Consider the following 17,737-nt stretch of genomic DNA (forward strand, 5'->3'; position numbering starts at 1 on the left):
GGGGAAAATTGAACATTGGTGTGTGGTACATTGGTCAGATTTTTGAATTGTCACAATCAGTCAGAAAAATTGAATGCTATTCTTGAATTGAACAAATTTAAAAAAATTGTATGGTGTGTGTGTGGCCACCTTAAGTTAGAGGGTCAACAGATTTTGAGTACTATGGATTGTGTACGTAAGCTGTCATGCTACATGGAGGTGGTAAAAAGCTGGTCAGCCATTGGCCAGTCCAAATTTTTTTTTTTGTCTCATGTGACATGGGTTGCAATGGTGATTACTTGAGCCACTGGATCATCTCCATGCGTTGGGGATGGTCATTGAGACAAATTTGAATTGATTCAGGATTATGCAAATTTTGTATGCACCTTCACCAAAGTGGACTTCAACTGGTCGATTTTCAACAAGCTGCATAAATGTGTATACAGAATGTGCATAACCTTGCTACAGCTTGGGACTATTTGCATCTATTTGACCATCCCTAGAAACCTTAAACTGTTACCCTCCTTGCAGACATTTTTCTTACACTGTGGCTGCCCTTGGAAAGCACACTCCTGGGCTCCATATCATGTTATTGTTATATATAGAGTGCACTTTTTAAGAAAAAAAAATCTGGGAGAAGGAATGTAAAATCTGCACGGATGTTGGCAAGGCAAATCAAGAGATGTGTACAACTAAAGAATAAGTAAAAATTATTAAAACATTGTTTTAATGAATTAACCTTACAGCAAACCTGAACTAAAATAAACTTGTGAGAATTGATTGAATGTGTATTTAAAAATGCACTTTCCTTCTGCTTTTCTAGGGGTGTATAGAGGAGGACATGATGTTTTGGTGAGAGCTAAGCTTGCCCTGGCTGATGGTGTCACCATGCAAGTAACAGTGAGGAGCACTGATGAGAACCCAGCTGATGTAATCATTTCCACTGTAGGGTGAAATCGCACTAAGTGCACATGACCAAACATTTCAGGACTTCCTGTGGCCCCAGATGAGATACCTGAGCAGTTTTTACGAGTCTTACTTAATTATTTTCTTTTGGAAGAAAAATGTTGTAGCAATTTGAAGTGAATGTTAAGACTAACTGCTGTTTAAAGGGGCACTATGGCTAAATTCTTCTTATATTATCATTTAATATAAAATATGTGGAATTGTAGCAATGTGTAAGACTTGTATTGTGGCTGAAGAAAACTCTGCTTCAATATTGCTTTACCCTAAATCAGTGCTGGAGTCCCGTCGCCAGAGAAAGCTAAGCGACGCTGAACCAGCACATTCCATTCTGCAGGAGGAGGCTGCCTTATCAGTCGTTTCATCTGAAGTTGTAATCTCCCCCTTAGACGTTGGGTGAAACCTCTCCCGATACATCAAACTGAACATTAGTGCTGTTACAGCTCCTCTGATCTGCCATACCTCTCAGGACAATGACGTACGGCTCTGATGAAAAAAATGCTCCCCGCTGAGACCCCCCTTCAGAGACACAAGCAGGACACTGGCTACACAGCACTTGCGTGTGCTGAATCAAGACGCTGGAATCCTGTGCATAAGAGAAGCTGGTCTCCATGGCAACTGACAACAAGTGGTGACCCTGCCTGTGCCAGCTTCTCTGAAGGGGGGTCTCAGCGGGGAGCATTTTTTTCATCAGAGCCGTAAGTCATTGTCCTGAGACTTACGGCAGATCAGAGGAGCTGTAACAGCACTAATGTGCAGTTAGACGTTGGGTGAAACCTCTCCCGATACATCAAAGGGGGAGATTACAACTTCAGATGAAACGACTGATAAGGCAGCCTCCTCCTGCAGAATGGAATGTGCTAGTTCAGCGTCGCTTAGCTTTCTCTGGCGACGGGACTCCAGCACTGATTTAGGGTAAAGCAATATTGAAGCAGAGTTTTCTTCAGCCACAATACAAGTCTTACACATTGCTACAATTGCACATATTTTATATTAAATGAGAATATAAGAAGAATTTAGCCATAGTGCCCCTTTAATTCCTTGATTGGGCTGTCACCTTGTCCATTCCTATTTGTATAGAGGTGAAGCATGGAAAGATGTCTTTGCTGTTAAACTGTTTGTTTTTTGGAAAAACTATTGACTTGCTGTCTGATAAGTTATCTTTTTAAGTGACCATATAAAGGAGCTTTATGTACAGAACATATAGTAATGTCCTTAAAGATTGAAGATGAATAAATGTAAAAGATAAGTCTTATTTCCTATACAATTCATCCAAAGAAAATGTTCACTTTCTCTTTTCATTCCTAATACTCAACCTGGCTCTTGAATTCCTTTTTGACTTTCTCCATTTGATTGGGATATTTTGTTAATGAAGCTAATATCTTTGTGTAAAAGATGTGTGAATGTTTTATCTCTTATCCATGCTGCCGCTGTGTGGGCTTATAGTGTTAATTGGCGGTCTCTGTATGGGAGTGGCAACATTCTGCTCACCCCTTATAGTTGTACCACGTTGTCAGCAGTCTGGCTGCAGAACTGCAAAGCAGTCTTAAAAAAAAAATTCAGTTGTCAATACATAGTATTAGCCCTTTACCCTCAAATGTATACAGCAAGCAGACATTTTGTTGGATTAAACATTAACTGGGAGTATATTGGAGTTCTTAGTCATGATAGAATATGACAATAGAGCAGCAGTTTTTCACTAGGCCAATACACCTAAATGGAGCTGTGCTCCTCTTAAAAATAAAAGGGTGGTTGCTAAAGTGGGTGTGGCCAGATCAAACACAAAACAATCAGCCCCTCACTCAAACTTATGCACACAGCATGTAAAGCAGACCGTTGACTCATGGATCTAAGGCCTGGGACCCACTACAAAGTGCTACCGCTAGTGATTTGTGATAGCACTTTGTAAGCCACTTCCCTGCTCCTATACATTAGGATGGAAACACTCCCAAAAGGCTACATGTCCTATGATTTCCCCAATTGCAATTGGTCCAGTCCCATCCACTTACATTGGTAAAGCATTAGGGAAATTCCTAGAGATGTTAAAGCAATCCCTAAAAAGTCTAGTGGGCTCCACACCTTTTGGTCCAGTTATCAAATACAACAAAAAAAATTACATGTAGCAAAAGAAGTCAGAACAACTCAGCTCTTCAGCACACAGCCAAGAGTTATCTGTCCTTCGTCTGCTAGGGCTATACCATTGCTTCTGATACCCAAATTGTCCACTGGGTGCTGCTATAACTGTAACATTGCAGTCTATGGCAGTGCACAAATTTCCAGCAGTCTGCTCATTTTTGCTGATTTAGAACAATAAAGATGGCTAGAAAGTACCATTGTACTTCCTGCACTAGCAAAAAGGAATATACTTCTGTTGTACTTCCCGGAATCTAACTTTCATATATTTTAATTACAAAATTGTAATAAAATCCACTATGGAAAAATGACAAGGTTACATAGATTTGAAAATCAATTTAATTTTTACAATTACTCTGGTATTAGTTTTCAAATGTACAGTAATAAAAACATGATTGCAAACAGTTTATGCATCCTACAAAGGTTGGGGGGGGGGGGGGGGGGGGGGGGGGTGTAGAGGAATCAAATGACTCTCGTGGAAGATAAAGTGTGTGCTTCCAATATCCATATTAAATGGACATAGTGAACAGCTTGTACATGCATGACCAATGGAACCAAGTTGTTTCAGATGGGAACCATGAATGTGCAAAAATATTCATAACTTTCTTATTTAGCTATAGAACTTTAAATGCATTAACAAAAACCAAATGATCTCATTTGTTCAAATACTAGTCAAACCTCCACAAGAAAACTCCTGCAGTTGTAATACTCTCCTAAAAAGTTTTGAAATGTGTAAAAACAACATACAAAAAAAATGAGGCAGATATGTTATTGTTGTATTAGAATAACTAAAGAGCAAAACAATATGGTTGCTACTCCTTCCTATTTTGAAACCAAGCAATTGCTGGGCCTCATTCTGATCAGCAGTTTCTCAGTCCCACACTTGGAACAAGCATGCATGCAGTGGAATCAGAACACTTAGGGCCATATGCATTCACCTTTTCTCCAAATAGGTAATTTTTCATCTTCTATTTAAAGGGAAGGTCCAAGCAAAATATAAGAGTTTCACTTACCTGGGGCTTCTAGCAGCCCCATGCAGCCATCCTGTGCCCTCGTAGTCACTCACTGCTGCTCTGGTCCCCCGCTGGCAGCTTGCCGACCTTGAAGGTCGGTGGGACGCATTGCATACATTTTCATGCATTCCCGCTAGTGCAGGAACATTTATCAAATACATTTTTACACATTACTGGTTCAATGTGTAAAAATGCACGTATTGAACCAGTAACATGTAAAAAAAAAAAAAATGTGTTAATGTTCCTGCACTAGCGGGAATGCGTAAAAATGTATGCAATGCGTCCCGCCGACCTCCGAGGTCGGCAAGCTGCCAGCGGGGGACTGGAGCAGCAGTGAGTGACTACAAGGGCACAAGATGGCTGCATGGGGTTGCTAGAAGCCCCAGGTAAGTGAAACTTTTTTATTTTGCTTGAACCTTCCCTTTAAAATAACTTAAAAAAAAAAAAAAAGTATTACAATTCTTTGTGATTTCTTACTGGTGGTTTAAAAGGTGTTTTATTGATGAGGTGTGAAAATATCACCTAGTAGAAAGTCATATGGCCCCTTGTCTGCAAACTTATTCTGGGGTCATTTACAGTAAAGTATGAGGAGACAGCAGGTCAGCACTAGGCAGTTGCTTCTTCCATATTCATCTCACTGCATTTAGCTTTTTTTTTTTTTTTTTTTTACTAGATAAATTCTTAATATTCCATCATACACATTAAGATCCATTCTCAACTAGACGTGAAGATCTCAATCTTTTTGAAAAACCAATACAAACTAATGCAGGATTTCTACTTAGTTCTCCTTAGGCTTCTTTCATACGAGAGGTAGGAGGAGGTGAATTCACCACCTGTCATCTGCTGCCATGCGCCAGCTGAATGGTGACTGATGCACAAAATAAATGGTACAGTGGTGGCCACTGTATTCAATCACATCTGAGCATAGCAGAGGTCAAACAAGATTTTTTTTTTTGTGCCACCAGTAACTCTCAAGTGGTCTTAGAAACAATACACTTGATGGCTGGCAGACAGGAAAGCAAAGTGCTTAACAAGCATACAGTCCAGCCATCCATCTATCTAAAAGAGGCCTAAATGTGAAGTGTGTGGCATGAGACTACTACATATAGTTAAAGTGTCAAAACTACAGGAAATTCTATTGCTACTGCAGTCCACTGCTGTTTGAAAATGGGAAAGCCATTGGTTTTATTATTGATTAAACGAAAACTATCACCTGGCATCACCTGCTACAATGTATTGGTGCTGGTTGAAACAGCTTATCTCTGAAGTGAAAGAGAAGGAATTCTGTGGTCTGCAAACCACAGGTATACCTACAAGAAAATGCTAAGTGTACAGATAAGTTTTCTTTCTGTGCAGGGAAAAATAAATGCCATGCTTATCCAATAAAAGGGGACACCTTGGGTATAAAAGGACTTTTGAATCATGTAGACAGTGTGGCGTTGCTACCAAATACTGCAGCCCTTTTTTTCTTTAATCACTGTTATGGCTCAATATACTTTATATGTAAATACCAACAGGCTCCATGTAGGTTTCCATGTAGGTTTTATTTTGCGTTACACCCTCAGATTGTATACAGTCCTTAATTGTTGAATACACAGAAATGGACAGGAAACATGCAGTGGTACAGCAAACGCCACATGAAGAAAAGGCACGCCTAACTACCTTCTAGCCTCAATTAGTATACATAAAATGTGTACATTCAATTTTTGTATATTCCTTAACAGGCTGCAACCCTCAATACAATAGGTTGTTTTTTTTTTTTTTTTTGAATCTTAAATGCCACCGAGAAACTGTTGTTCCAGTCCATTCCTACACCAGTATAACATTACCAGCTTCTTGAATGAAGAGATAAAATAAGCCCAACTTGCTAGTTATCCCAGGCTGGAGATAGTTAGAGAGCCACAATCATCCTGCAAGACTGGCCTGGATTTATTAGCGACTGTTATTAAGCAGTAGAAGCTGGAAAGTTAGTAAATTACAAGCTGATTTTAGTTATATGCACAATTACAGTCAGCTCCATGTTACCTTCAATTCATTTAAATTATTCCATATAGCTACTTACCCAGAAAAAACATTTTCACTTCTAAAGACATCTATAGTTACTGTGAAGTTATCTCAGGTCCCTACAGTAGCTCAGCATGTTTAATTGTGAAAGCCATCTTCCATAGTTGTGTTAGTTAAGGTGGCCACTTCATACAATTTAATGAACGGTAGATTACAAATGATTCTTCGTATGAATGATTGTTTGGGACCACTAACAGACATTTCCTATCCAATTGGATCAGATTAATGAAATCAATCTAAATTTTGGTTCAATCCCATAAATCTGATCGGATTGGTTAGGAGATTTTTGTCTATCAGTGGTCCCAAACGATAATTTACAATCATTCATAGGAAGAATCGTTCAGCAAGTTGTATCCTTAGTGGGATTTCTTCTCCCTGGGAAATGAATGTGTCACTGCAGTCGTTAGTTGTTATGGTCTGATATGACTCAGGCTAAAGTTGCAAGCTTCTTCTGTATATGGACAATCGGTTAATAAATTAAAGGCCAAGTCTGCAGGATAATTTGTTCTCCAGTGTGGAGGTGCTTTGCATCGTCAGATGAATCGGGTCTCTAGTTTAAAACAACATAAGTTCCCATATACCGTATGTTCATTTTTGCAGAAGCCCATAAGGTTAAGGTCACATTCATAGTGGTGTAACGGCGGCTTTAAAACTGTGCAGTATGTTACCGCTATACACATGTTCACAGTAAAAGTGAAGCATACTTTTTATTGAATGTATGCTTCACTGTAATCAACATGAGCATAATGTGTGCAGCACCATTCTCCCCATCCATTGCATCCCTGCTGTCACAGGGAATGCCACTATGAGCGTAACCTAAAGGGTAATCATTTGGATGCAAATCACCTTGTCAATTACAAAACTAAAGGAAGTTACTTATTTTCAAATGAAATGACTGGACTGCTATCCCTGAGATAGTCACATTATTTCCACAGAGCAGGACATGCATTAGGCCTCGTTCACATCATTTAGCGCAGATGGCTGTGCGATTGGAACGCAACGCGTCCGATCGCACGCCATCTGCGCTCCTATGCGCTGCGCTGCAGATCCCATTCATTACAATGAATGGGATCTGCGCTGCGATTCCCAAAAATGCGTGCAGCACGCGATAGCGCAATCGCGCTGCCACGCAGCGCATATGATGGGAACGGTAGAAGGGCTGTCTATGCCCTTCTACCGTTCTTGCGTGTCGCACACTATACGCGCTGCGCACGGCAGCGCGTATAGTCTGAACGAGGCCTTACTTACAGCCCAACTCCAGCCAAAATATTTAGGTTAGTTCTTATTAGCATGGCAAAGATCTAGGACTTTTGTCAGGATTTTATTATACAAGATATTCTGTTTCACTTCCAAACTACACAAGAATAAAACACAGATTATAAGAAATACTGAGGTGAAAATAAACTGATGACAATTGTATCTATCCTCATCCTAAAAATTGACTTCATTTAAATCTATTTTTTATGGTTTCATTGTAACTGCTCAATGACACATTCATTGAACTATGCCAGAGCTAGAACCTATGCCTTGACTTTTTTTTTATCTCTTTACTGCTCTCAGAAGCAATTTTTTGCCAGAAAATATTTCTATGGCTGCAATTCCTTATCAGTGAGTTTTATGCTATAGTCTGACTTGACAGAAACTGTCACTTGCATTCTGGAACTCTTTCAGGCAGAGGAAGAAGAAAGAAAGAAAAAAAAAAAAGGACCGGCATAGTTATATGTATGCCACATGTCTAACTCATGTTACATGTCACCTCAGTATTCCTTAAAACAGAATTGTCAGCCACAAACTCAAATTCCATTTAAACACTGAACAGTGTTTATAATGCTGCCAGGAATCTCACCCTGCAGTGCAAGTTATCCAATCTATTCAGAAAGTCTCTGCTGTAATTATATTATCTCAGTTACCCAAGCTCTATTCTCTTGCCTTTTCAGAAGACAGTAGGGAGATGAGCTAGTCATCTCCCATCCCACATTCCTGCTCCTCTCTGATTGAGCTGAGCACACTGCAGTGTGATGGGCTTGGCTGAAATCTGAGCCTGTGCTCACACGTGGTTAGAAAGCAAGCCAGAATGAAGCAGCAGATTGGAGGAGAACTAAGGGAACAAATTACATCAGGATTTAGCTTCAGACTGTGAGGGAAAAAGACATGGAAGCTGCCAGGAACAGAATTCTTTTCATTTACTATATAAAATTAGGTGAAATCAAAATGTGAACAGTACAATACATCTGTTATGTAAGTAGATCAAATATTTATCTACTTTTATATGTTTTTTTTCCTGGTATAGTATGGCTGACCCTCCTGCTTCTGCGTTGTTGAAGCAGCGTTTTTATTATTGTACCTTTACACTGTAAAGTCCTCAGAAAGACTAGTAGGATTTGGGTAGTCTGCAAGAAACTCATTTTGGAATGCCATTAATCCAGCCAGTATTTTTTGGGATGCAGGAGAATACCAGAGTACCTGAAGGAAATCCACACAAACAGAAAGTGAGCATACAGATTCTTTTCAGACTGTATCCTGGTCAACATTCAACCTGGGCCTTTGGCACTGCAAGGCGAGTGCCAGAGTGCACAGTGCTGCTTAACCTCCTTGCCGGTTATCCCGAGCTGAGCTCGGGGTAACCCGTCGCGGAGAATTTCTTAGGCCCTGGTGGGCCGATTTACATAATTTTTTTTAATTACACGCAGCTAGCACTTCACACGATCGCCGCTGCGTTAGAGGACCCCCCGCCGAGACCCCGTGCACAGCCTGGCCAATCAGTGCCAGGCAGCACTGAGGGGTGGATCGGGACTCCCGCTGACGTCACAACGTCATCGCGATCGTCGCCATGGCGACAGGGAAGCCCTAAAGGAAATCCCGTCAGAACGGGATTTCCTTATGGGCATACGCGCCAGCGGCAATCGGAGGGGTGGAAGGGACACCGCAGGGAGGGGGACATCATGTAGCTAGCGCTAGGCTAGCTACATGATAGAAAAAAAAATTATGCCAAAAAAACCTTCCCGTGGAAGGAGGTTAACTTGGTTTACTTTAAAACTTTGCCATGCTTTACAAATACAGGTTGAGGTTTATCTGGAGTTGGGCTTAAAGGGAACCTTAACTGAGAGGGAGATACATGTTTCCTTTTAAACAACACCAGTTGCCTGGCGTCCTGCTGATCTATTTAGCTGCAGTAGTGTCTGAGTCACAACCCTGAAACAAGCATGCTTCTGACTTCAGTCAGAGCACTTGATCTGCATGCTTGTTGAGGGGCTGTGGCTAAAAGTATAAGTGACACAGGATCAGCAGGAGAGTCGGGCAACTAGTATTAGTTTAAAAGGAAAAATCCATATCCTTCTCAGTTTAGGTTCCCTTTAAATTACTGCATTATTTTTTACAGCTCAATACAAAGCTTGCCTCAGAATGAATTAATAAAGCTTAGATAGGCATTCAAGAAGCCAGTGGGATCCTCCAGTTGGGGGTAGTGACTGATGTGGTCATCCAAAATAGTGTAAGTTGACTTCGGTATCAGAGTCCTGGGAACAGAACAATATTAATTAGTTTTCACCTTTTCTCTGCTGTTCCCTTCTATAACCTTACAAATGGCTGTTTGTTATCTAACTGATGCTCCAAGCTCATTTGTTCTACGGCATGCGTTATTCTTTGTGAATGGACATTAACCCTTTGCACTCGTATGTCCCGCATAGCGGGACATCACGAATTTGCCGATTCGCTCAGGACATTTTTACAGCGGCGGTTTGCGGCGCATCTATCCCCCCCCCCGCAAACCCCAATTTCTCTCTGCCTATTAGTGGACATGTAAAACTACATGCCCACACAGTCAGTACCCATTCTTCCCCAAACCGGAAGTGCGCGATCGGCGCACCAGGAAGTGACAGATGCAATGAAATTTTATTGCATCTGTCCTGTACAATCCCTGCAAATCTCTTGCCCCTCACACATTGACTCCTTGCTGATTCTACATTGCAGATGCCCCCTCAGCAGACTCCATGCAGATTCCCTGCAGACTACCCTGCAGACCACCTGCAAAGCCGCACAGTGAACCAATGGCAGTCTATGTAATAGAGGTCGAGGAGAGTGTAAATAGTAGCCAGTATTTTATTGCTAATATGCCCGATCGAAATACCAAAGATTGCATTGTGTGTAGGGACAGTAAGACACCGGGTGGCAGGCATAAAACCACCTATTATTGCGAAACCTGCTCACGCAGGCCAGGATTACCCCCAGAAACTGTTTTACAATTTATCATACCTTGGCTTTCTCCTCTGCTACCAGCCAATAGAAGATGCTAAACTGTCCATATAAGGTATCAAATTAAATGTTATAATGTGTTCTTTAAAATTAAATATACCATGTTACTATGTTATGTTCCATGTTAAAATGGGAGAGAGAATAAGAGAAAAAGTGCATTTCTGTAAAAAAAAAAAAAATAATAATAAAATAAATAAATAAAATCAGAAGAAACTACTCCCTTTAGGAAGGAACTCAGAGTGGGAAGGGTTAGAGAGGTATTTACCTCACTGGTCAGTAATTTTTGTTTTCCATGCAGTGACCGCCATTGTGAATTGACAGTTCACAAAATGTTTGATAAAAATCCGTACTTTTTGATTTACTGCACGTGGTAATGCTTTGTGAATTGAGGCTAATGAAGAACCAATGTCTTTCCCACATATCAAACTGGAATACATATTGTTCAGGTGCCAGGCAGTTGGGCGCAAGGTGGCGTTGAGTACTATTCCCCCTCCAAATTGTAGCATCTTGGAGGGAGATTAATGCTTCATACACACTTGAGATAAAAGTCTTTGGAAAATGCAAGATCACAGACCAATCTTACCACCCTTCATGTAGTATGAGAGCCATACTCTACACAGTCTATTCTATGGAGCTGCACTCCCCATCATATAAAATCTTTGCAAGATGCTGCACACAAAGATGCCCGTACACATTCAAAAGATCATTATCTGCAAAAGATCTGTTCCTGCAAAAAATCCATTCCTGCAAAATGCATTCATAGTCTATGAGATCTGCAGATCCTCATACACACTTGGTTTAACAGACTTCATCTGCATATCTGGCAATCATCTGCAGATCTGAAAATCCATCCTGGTGGATATGATCTGCAGATGATCTGCAGATGATTGTCTGTTAAACCAAGTGTGTATGAGGATCTGCAGATCTCATAGACTATGAATGCATTTTGCAGGAATGGATCTTTTGCAGGAACAGATCTTTTGCAGATAATGATTTTTTTGAGTGTGTACGGGCATCTTTGTGTGCAGCATCTTGCAAAGATTTTATCTGATGGGGAGTTCAGCTCCATAGAATAGACTGTGTAGAGTATGGCTCTCATACTACATGGAAGGGGGTAAAATTGGTCTGATATCTTTCATTTATTTTTCAAGTGTGTACACACCATTAGTTTGGGGCCAGGCGATCGCAGGATCCCCAAATTACTCTAGTGCTAAGCTGCGTCCAGCTTCATTGCTGGGAGGGACAGGCGCTGAAATGAAGTGATTCACTTAAAGCAGGGGTCCCCAAACATTTTGGGTCGAGGGCCGGGTCAACATACTTCAGACTGCTGGGGGGCCAGAGTATACATAAAATGATGTAGAAGTCTTTGCGGGCCAGACATGAAGCATACCCAGGTGACAACCTGCAGTGGACAGCAGTGTTCCCTGATGTTGAATTTGATTGGAAACCAGCAAATTGCTGCTTTCTGGCCTCCATGTGGATGGGTGGTGCCAGTACTGCTATTCTATATGTGGACCACCAATATTTAAAGATGTAGCTGACCGCACCTATAAGTAATACATTTTATGTGTGGGGGGCCAGTAAAAAAAAAGCCTCAGGGACATTCAGCCCACAGGCCTTAGTTTGAGGACCACTGACTTAAACTGTATCTTTTTTGTTACACTGAAATAGACGTTTGTGTTTAGTACAGTAATAAGCATCAAAAACAAAATCTGAACTAAATGAGTAAAAAAACAATAAAAAAAAACCTACTTGTATTGCTCCATGAACTCAGGATGGGGGTTAACTGGATCCAATGGCCCATAAATTAGATGCACTACGAGTACAAAATTTAAAAATGTTGAATCTATTCACAGAATTCTGGTTTTATTAACACCGAGGGCTCATTTCCACTATAGCGAATCTGCAGGCGTTGTCCGCATGCAGATTCGCACAGCCAATACAAGTGGATGGGCCTGTTTCCACTTGTGCGTTGTGCTGAGCGTTTGTGTGCGGGGAAAATCTGCCCGCCAGAGCCGTCAGAATTCGCTCCCCGAACACCGCTAAGCGAATCGCATACAATGTATCTTAATAGGGAAATCGCATGCGGTTTTGGCATGCGTTTTCCCCCGCGATTTCGCATAGGAGGTAATGTTAATTTACACAGGCAGTGACATGGTTAAAATCACCCACCTACTACCCTATGCGAAATCGCGGGAAAACGCATGCAAAATCGCACCCACACGCGATTTCGTCTGCGGCGATTTCCCGGCGATTCCGCACCGCACAAGTGGAAATGCAGCCTAAATGCAAAGAAAAAAATCATGTTTAGTAAAGAAATATACTCACAGGGCACTGATGTGTTGGTTAGGGCTCCCACCCAGCGATCCCGGTGCTTTCTGCGCTGGTTTATATACTGCAAAATACTAAGCACCAGAAGGAAAAGATCCGGGTTAATGGAGAATATACAGTGAAAAAAAAAACAAGGCTAAAAGCATGTGTGTTTGAGAACATAAGGAGCATACAAGTACTGTGCTTGTTTCTAAAAGTTACGATTTTGTTTTTGGTGTATTCTTTTTACAAGAATATTGCTCAGGTTATTCCCATGATTAGGAGTTATGTTACCTGTCTACAACAAGATTGCCTTCATTGTTCCTTAGACCAGACCACATATCCCAATATTCTGCCTCTGAGGGTTGTGTATATGGACCAAATACTTCACCAATCCTGACAAGAAAAGAGGATTTCAATGCATCATTATGCAGGTGTATTTTCGTAACAAGTCTAGTCAATCACATTTTTCTATTCTCTGCAACCCAATGCTAAGATCAAACCATACAAACCAAGACAAGAAAAGAAAAAAAAAGTGTAGCGTAGCCAACAAGGGATGAAGAGTGACAGGCAAATGGCAATGCAGCTCATTAACCTATTCCAATTATATGAAGACTGGCTATATTCACAGTGAGCATTACATTGCCTGTAAACCGCAGGAACGCAAGTTGCACTGCACACTATCCGGGCATATTTTTCTGTTGGGAAAGTAGGACACTAAAGGCTCGTACACACGCTTGATAGGCTGGGACGGGTCCGTCAGACCCTCCCGCTGGGCGGGCGTTCCAGCGACAGTACAGCATGTGTACAGTCTGTCTGCAGACTGACAAGGCCGTTTCTGAACGATCCGCCAGGCGGATCGTTCAGAAACAGCCTCATCAGTCTGCCTGACAGACTGTACACACGTCAGACTGTCGCTGAAACGCCCGCCCAGCGGGAGGGTCTGACAGACCAGTCGTTCCAGCCTATCAAGTTTGTGTACGAGCCTTAACGTCAAGACCATGTTTTCACACAATGACAGACTGCTGGTAACACCAGGTCTGCAGTTTAAGAAAATGGCACATCTTGCTTTAAAAGTAAAAAGTACTTTCCTATGTGGGAGAAAATTGCAAGGAATGCTTCAACTTCAGATAACACCTGAACATATCAAAGCTTTGTTGGTAGTATAAAACTAAAGCTGCATACAAACACTAGATGGAACATGCCATGGTGGTCATTATGGCCCTTCTCATGTCTCCATAGCAACAGTACGTGTCACTGTTTGTGTACAACACTTATTCCCTGCAAAGCCACCCACAGGATTAAGGCTAGGTCCACACTAGACACAGATGCAGGACGGACACTGCAGTCCGGATCTGGGGAAGATTAGGGGAAGTACCACCGTACTGCAAACTGATGAAAGTGCATCAGTTTTGCATCAGTTTTGTATCAGTTTCCATTCAGGTTTTTCCCTGACAGAAAACGTCTATCATTAGGAAGGAGTGGGAGGATTTTTTGGGCCAATCATAAAGCTCAGGCTATCCGTTTTCACATCCGTTTTTTGCCTGTGGAGCTGGAGATGCGTTTTCTCATTGCTTTCACTACCCCTGCGTGTATCCGTGGTCCTGATCCGTTGCGTGAAAATGCAGCAGGTCCGGACCTTCCGTTCAGGTTTTGAAAACGGATCCCCGCAAACGCAGACGGATCCGTTTTTTACTTGGGTGAGGCTGGCTGCTATTTTCAACATTAGTATCCGGGACTCCGTTTTTCATCAGGTTTGAAAAACGCAGCCACGGATACGTTTCCGGACCTAGTGTGGACGCAGCCTAAGCTTGATCCTGACAGGCAATGCTAATGGTACATCTGTAAGCAAACTCTAAGAAGTACTGCCCTATGGAATACATAGAATTGATAATTGCTCACCCTTTGCTGAAAAAATAGAAGTTCATCAGTCTGGTAAGTATTGGTGAAAACATCCCACCATCTTTTAGTATCTAGAGGAAGGAGATAAAAAGCAGACTGTGGTAGAACATAGGATTATAGAGTGTATACAAGGTAAAGTATATTGCTTACATACAAGTTACAAATAAATGATAATCTGATGCTAATCGGTCTTTACAAAAGGAACATTTTCTGTTAAGCTCATCCACAATCCATAGTTATGGATTTTTGTATGTGCTTTGGTAGCAATATTGTATTTTTGCCTTTGATATATTATGGATACATTGTATGTACCGCTCATCCCAGACCTTATTTCCTTCTTAAGGGGCCCATACACCTAACGATTTTTCCGCCGATATACAGCCGTTTCGATCACATTGAAATCGCTGCGCACACCGCTGACAGAATGATCGATTTCTGTCCGAAATCGATAGTTCCCGTTGATTCCCGTCGACCCATCCGTGCGGAAGATTTTGCTCGGTCGCCGGCGTGTCGGGAGTGCGTCGTTAGCGGCGTTCGAATGGCCGACGACCGACGCAATACAGCGGGTATACATTACCTGTTCCGGCCGGCGCGAGTCCCCTGGTCTTCTTCTCTGCTTCGGGCTCCAGACCGTCCCTGCAGCTACACAGAACCTCCTGTCTCGGCAGGAAGTTTAAACAGTAGAGCGCCCTCTACTGTTTAAACTTCCCCCCGGACAGGAAATTCAGTAGCAGAGCAGAAGACAGCGGACCAGGGGACTCGCGGCGGCCAGAACAGGTAATGTATGCAGAGGGGGGGGGGGCGGCAGCTCCACAGATTGTGATTGGTTTCAGGCCGAAATCGATTCACAATCTGTTTGCAGTAAAGGTGGCCATACGATCCCTCTCTGATCAGTTCCGATCAGAGAGGGATCTATCTGTTGGTCGAATCTGATGGCAAATCGACCAGTGTATGGCCACCTTTATCACACATTCCTGACCTTCTGTCCCTCCTTTCATGACTTCTCATTTCCTAAAGCTAATCATGACTAAAACAGGACTGATAATTTTTCCACAGTCTCTAATCACTTCTCTGCCTGATATAACAATAAATGTCAATAGCATCTCTACAACTTCAGTTCCCAAGCACACCATTTAGAGGCAACAATCAATTCCTCCCTTTCTTTTATCCAACACTCTCTGACCACTTCCTGTCATCGCCCAGTGTTCTCCCCAGAATTCTTTTTCCAACAGGGTGGCTTGAAAAAGTAGCTGGGTGGGGCAATATGAGAGAATGCAGGGCCGGTGCTTCTCTGCGCGATTCTGCTTACAGCATAGGATGAGGTGAGCCGATGACAACTGGGTGCTAACCAAAACTAGCCGGGTGGAGCACCCTGCTAAAAGGGCCTGGGGAGAACACTGTCGCCAACTCAAAAACATCTCATGCATCTGTCCTCCTCACACCATTAAGATGCCAGTGCATGCCCTAAGCGAGATCCCAGCTTGACTACTATAATAGTCTGCTCTGTGGCCTAACAACTAACTGACGTGCACCCTTTCAGTCTATAATGAACTCAGCTCTGCAACTCATTCACTTCTTGTTCATCTGCTGCTCCTCAGTCAAGCTCTTCACTGGCTGCCAGTTAACCAGAGGATCCACTTCAAACTCACATTCACACATAAAAGGTGTACATTTCCAGTCCAATCAGATAAAACTGATAGAAAACTCACAGGACAGTACTGGACCGTCAACATATAGATTTGTGTGTGAACCAAGCCTTACTCTAACCTAGAAAGCTCTCCACAATCTTTTTCCCCCATGTATCTCACTAGTCTCCAAATACCTTCCCAAATGCAACCTCCACTCTGTATATGACCTGCTTTTTTTCTCCTATTACTCTACACTGTGACACAGAAGATGGTGGCACTATATACATCAATAATATTATTAACAATTCAGAATTATGGATATTTCACTTTCATGCCTTTTAACACAGTATAAAGCATAATAGCAATAACTATTGCTACATTATTATTTTATATGGCAACATCATCTAAAAACAAAAACATGGAAAACATGATGCTATTAGTCAAGGCCCGTACACATGCTAGAGTGAGGTCACCCAACCCCTCAGGTGATATCGCTGGGTAAAGGCTGTACAGTCAGCCTACAACGTGTTCTATTGCAATGCAGGGTGGAGGGCCGACTGTGGTGCAGATGTGACCTCAGCCCCCCCGCTGTGTCCCCTGATGCTCCCCCACCTCCCTCTTCCAGCGTCGTGACCCCAGGGGTCACGAAAATGTAACTAAATGACTGCAGGGCCCAGGAGCAGCGTGGATGCCGGCTACCTGATCCACCCAGCCCCCCGAACATGTAGCATTGATCTTTTTTACATTTTCATCCCCACCTCGGGTTCTCTAACTATAGAAAAATTATTTGACGTCATCAAGGATGTGACGGCGGAAACCGCTTCATTGTCAAGGATCCCATAACAGAAAAGATCAATTAAAAGCTACAGGTGAATAAACTGGAGAAATGTATCAACACCCTGATAAAGCTGACCTTTTGTATCAGCCTGGGATGGTGAGTCTCTGGAAAAATCCCTGCAATCAGAAAAGCAAAACAAAGATAAATGTAGTTACTAAATGATGTGACCTAAAGGTTTAAAAGGGATAGCAGCAATTCAACTGGGTGTGTCTGGTCTAATTTTAGCTGTTGCCATTGATTTTTGGATCATTGATTAATTAACTAGTAAATGTATGGTCAACCTTGTACACAATTCATATTTCAGTGCCTGATGAGGATTGTGTTAACACCATGCACTATTTTAGATCAACCAGACTGAAATGTGATACAATATCATTCAGTACATGAATGACCATCCACCACTCCATGCAGTATAAAACTATGGAGCCAATTGGGCACCCCTCCCACCCACAGCACCCCTGCATTCCACTGGCTGCTTAAAGTGTACCTAAGATGACGTAATGAAAATAATTGATACTTTCCCTATTTGTACAGTGTTCTGATGTCGGTTCAATAAAGTGTTACTGTAAAAAAATAAAAATAAATAAAAAGAATTGATACTTACCTGGGGCTTCCTCCAGCCCCCTTCTGGGCCATGGGCTCCTTTGCAGTCTCCC

At 42.1% G+C, this 17,737-nt stretch overlaps 2 protein-coding genes across 5 annotated transcripts in view; one reads left to right on the forward strand and one right to left on the reverse strand.

The window, feature by feature from the left end:
- COPG2 (COPI coat complex subunit gamma 2) overlaps positions 1-1,128 on the forward strand; it is a 75,645-nt gene extending 74,517 nt beyond the window's left edge. The window contains 1 exon segment of the mRNA XM_068276029.1: positions 803-1,128. Within this exon segment, the coding sequence (XP_068132130.1) occupies positions 803-933 (131 nt within the window). The 3' untranslated portion in view covers positions 934-1,128.
- A 4,485-nt stretch (positions 1,129-5,613) lies between these two features.
- MEST (mesoderm specific transcript) overlaps positions 5,614-17,737 on the reverse strand; it is a 44,728-nt gene continuing 32,604 nt past the window's right edge. For 2 of the 4 annotated variants that reach the window (XM_068276031.1, XM_068276032.1), the window contains exons 7-12: positions 17,157-17,197; positions 14,616-14,686; positions 13,008-13,109; positions 12,732-12,808; positions 12,156-12,219; positions 5,614-9,667 (exon numbers count right to left, since the gene is read on the reverse strand). In XM_068276031.1, the coding sequence (XP_068132132.1) occupies positions 9,550-9,667; positions 12,156-12,219; positions 12,732-12,808; positions 13,008-13,109; positions 14,616-14,686; positions 17,157-17,197 (473 nt within the window). In that variant the 3' untranslated portion in view covers positions 5,614-9,549. The remainder of the gene's footprint in view (positions 9,668-12,155; positions 12,220-12,731; positions 12,809-13,007; positions 13,110-14,615; positions 14,687-17,156; positions 17,198-17,737) is intronic. The other 2 variants (XM_068276033.1, XM_068276034.1) reach the window with 2 other exon arrangements.

Source organism: Hyperolius riggenbachi, chromosome 3 (assembly GCF_040937935.1).
Source record: "Hyperolius riggenbachi isolate aHypRig1 chromosome 3, aHypRig1.pri, whole genome shotgun sequence".
NCBI lineage: Eukaryota > Metazoa > Chordata > Amphibia > Anura > Hyperoliidae > Hyperolius > Hyperolius riggenbachi.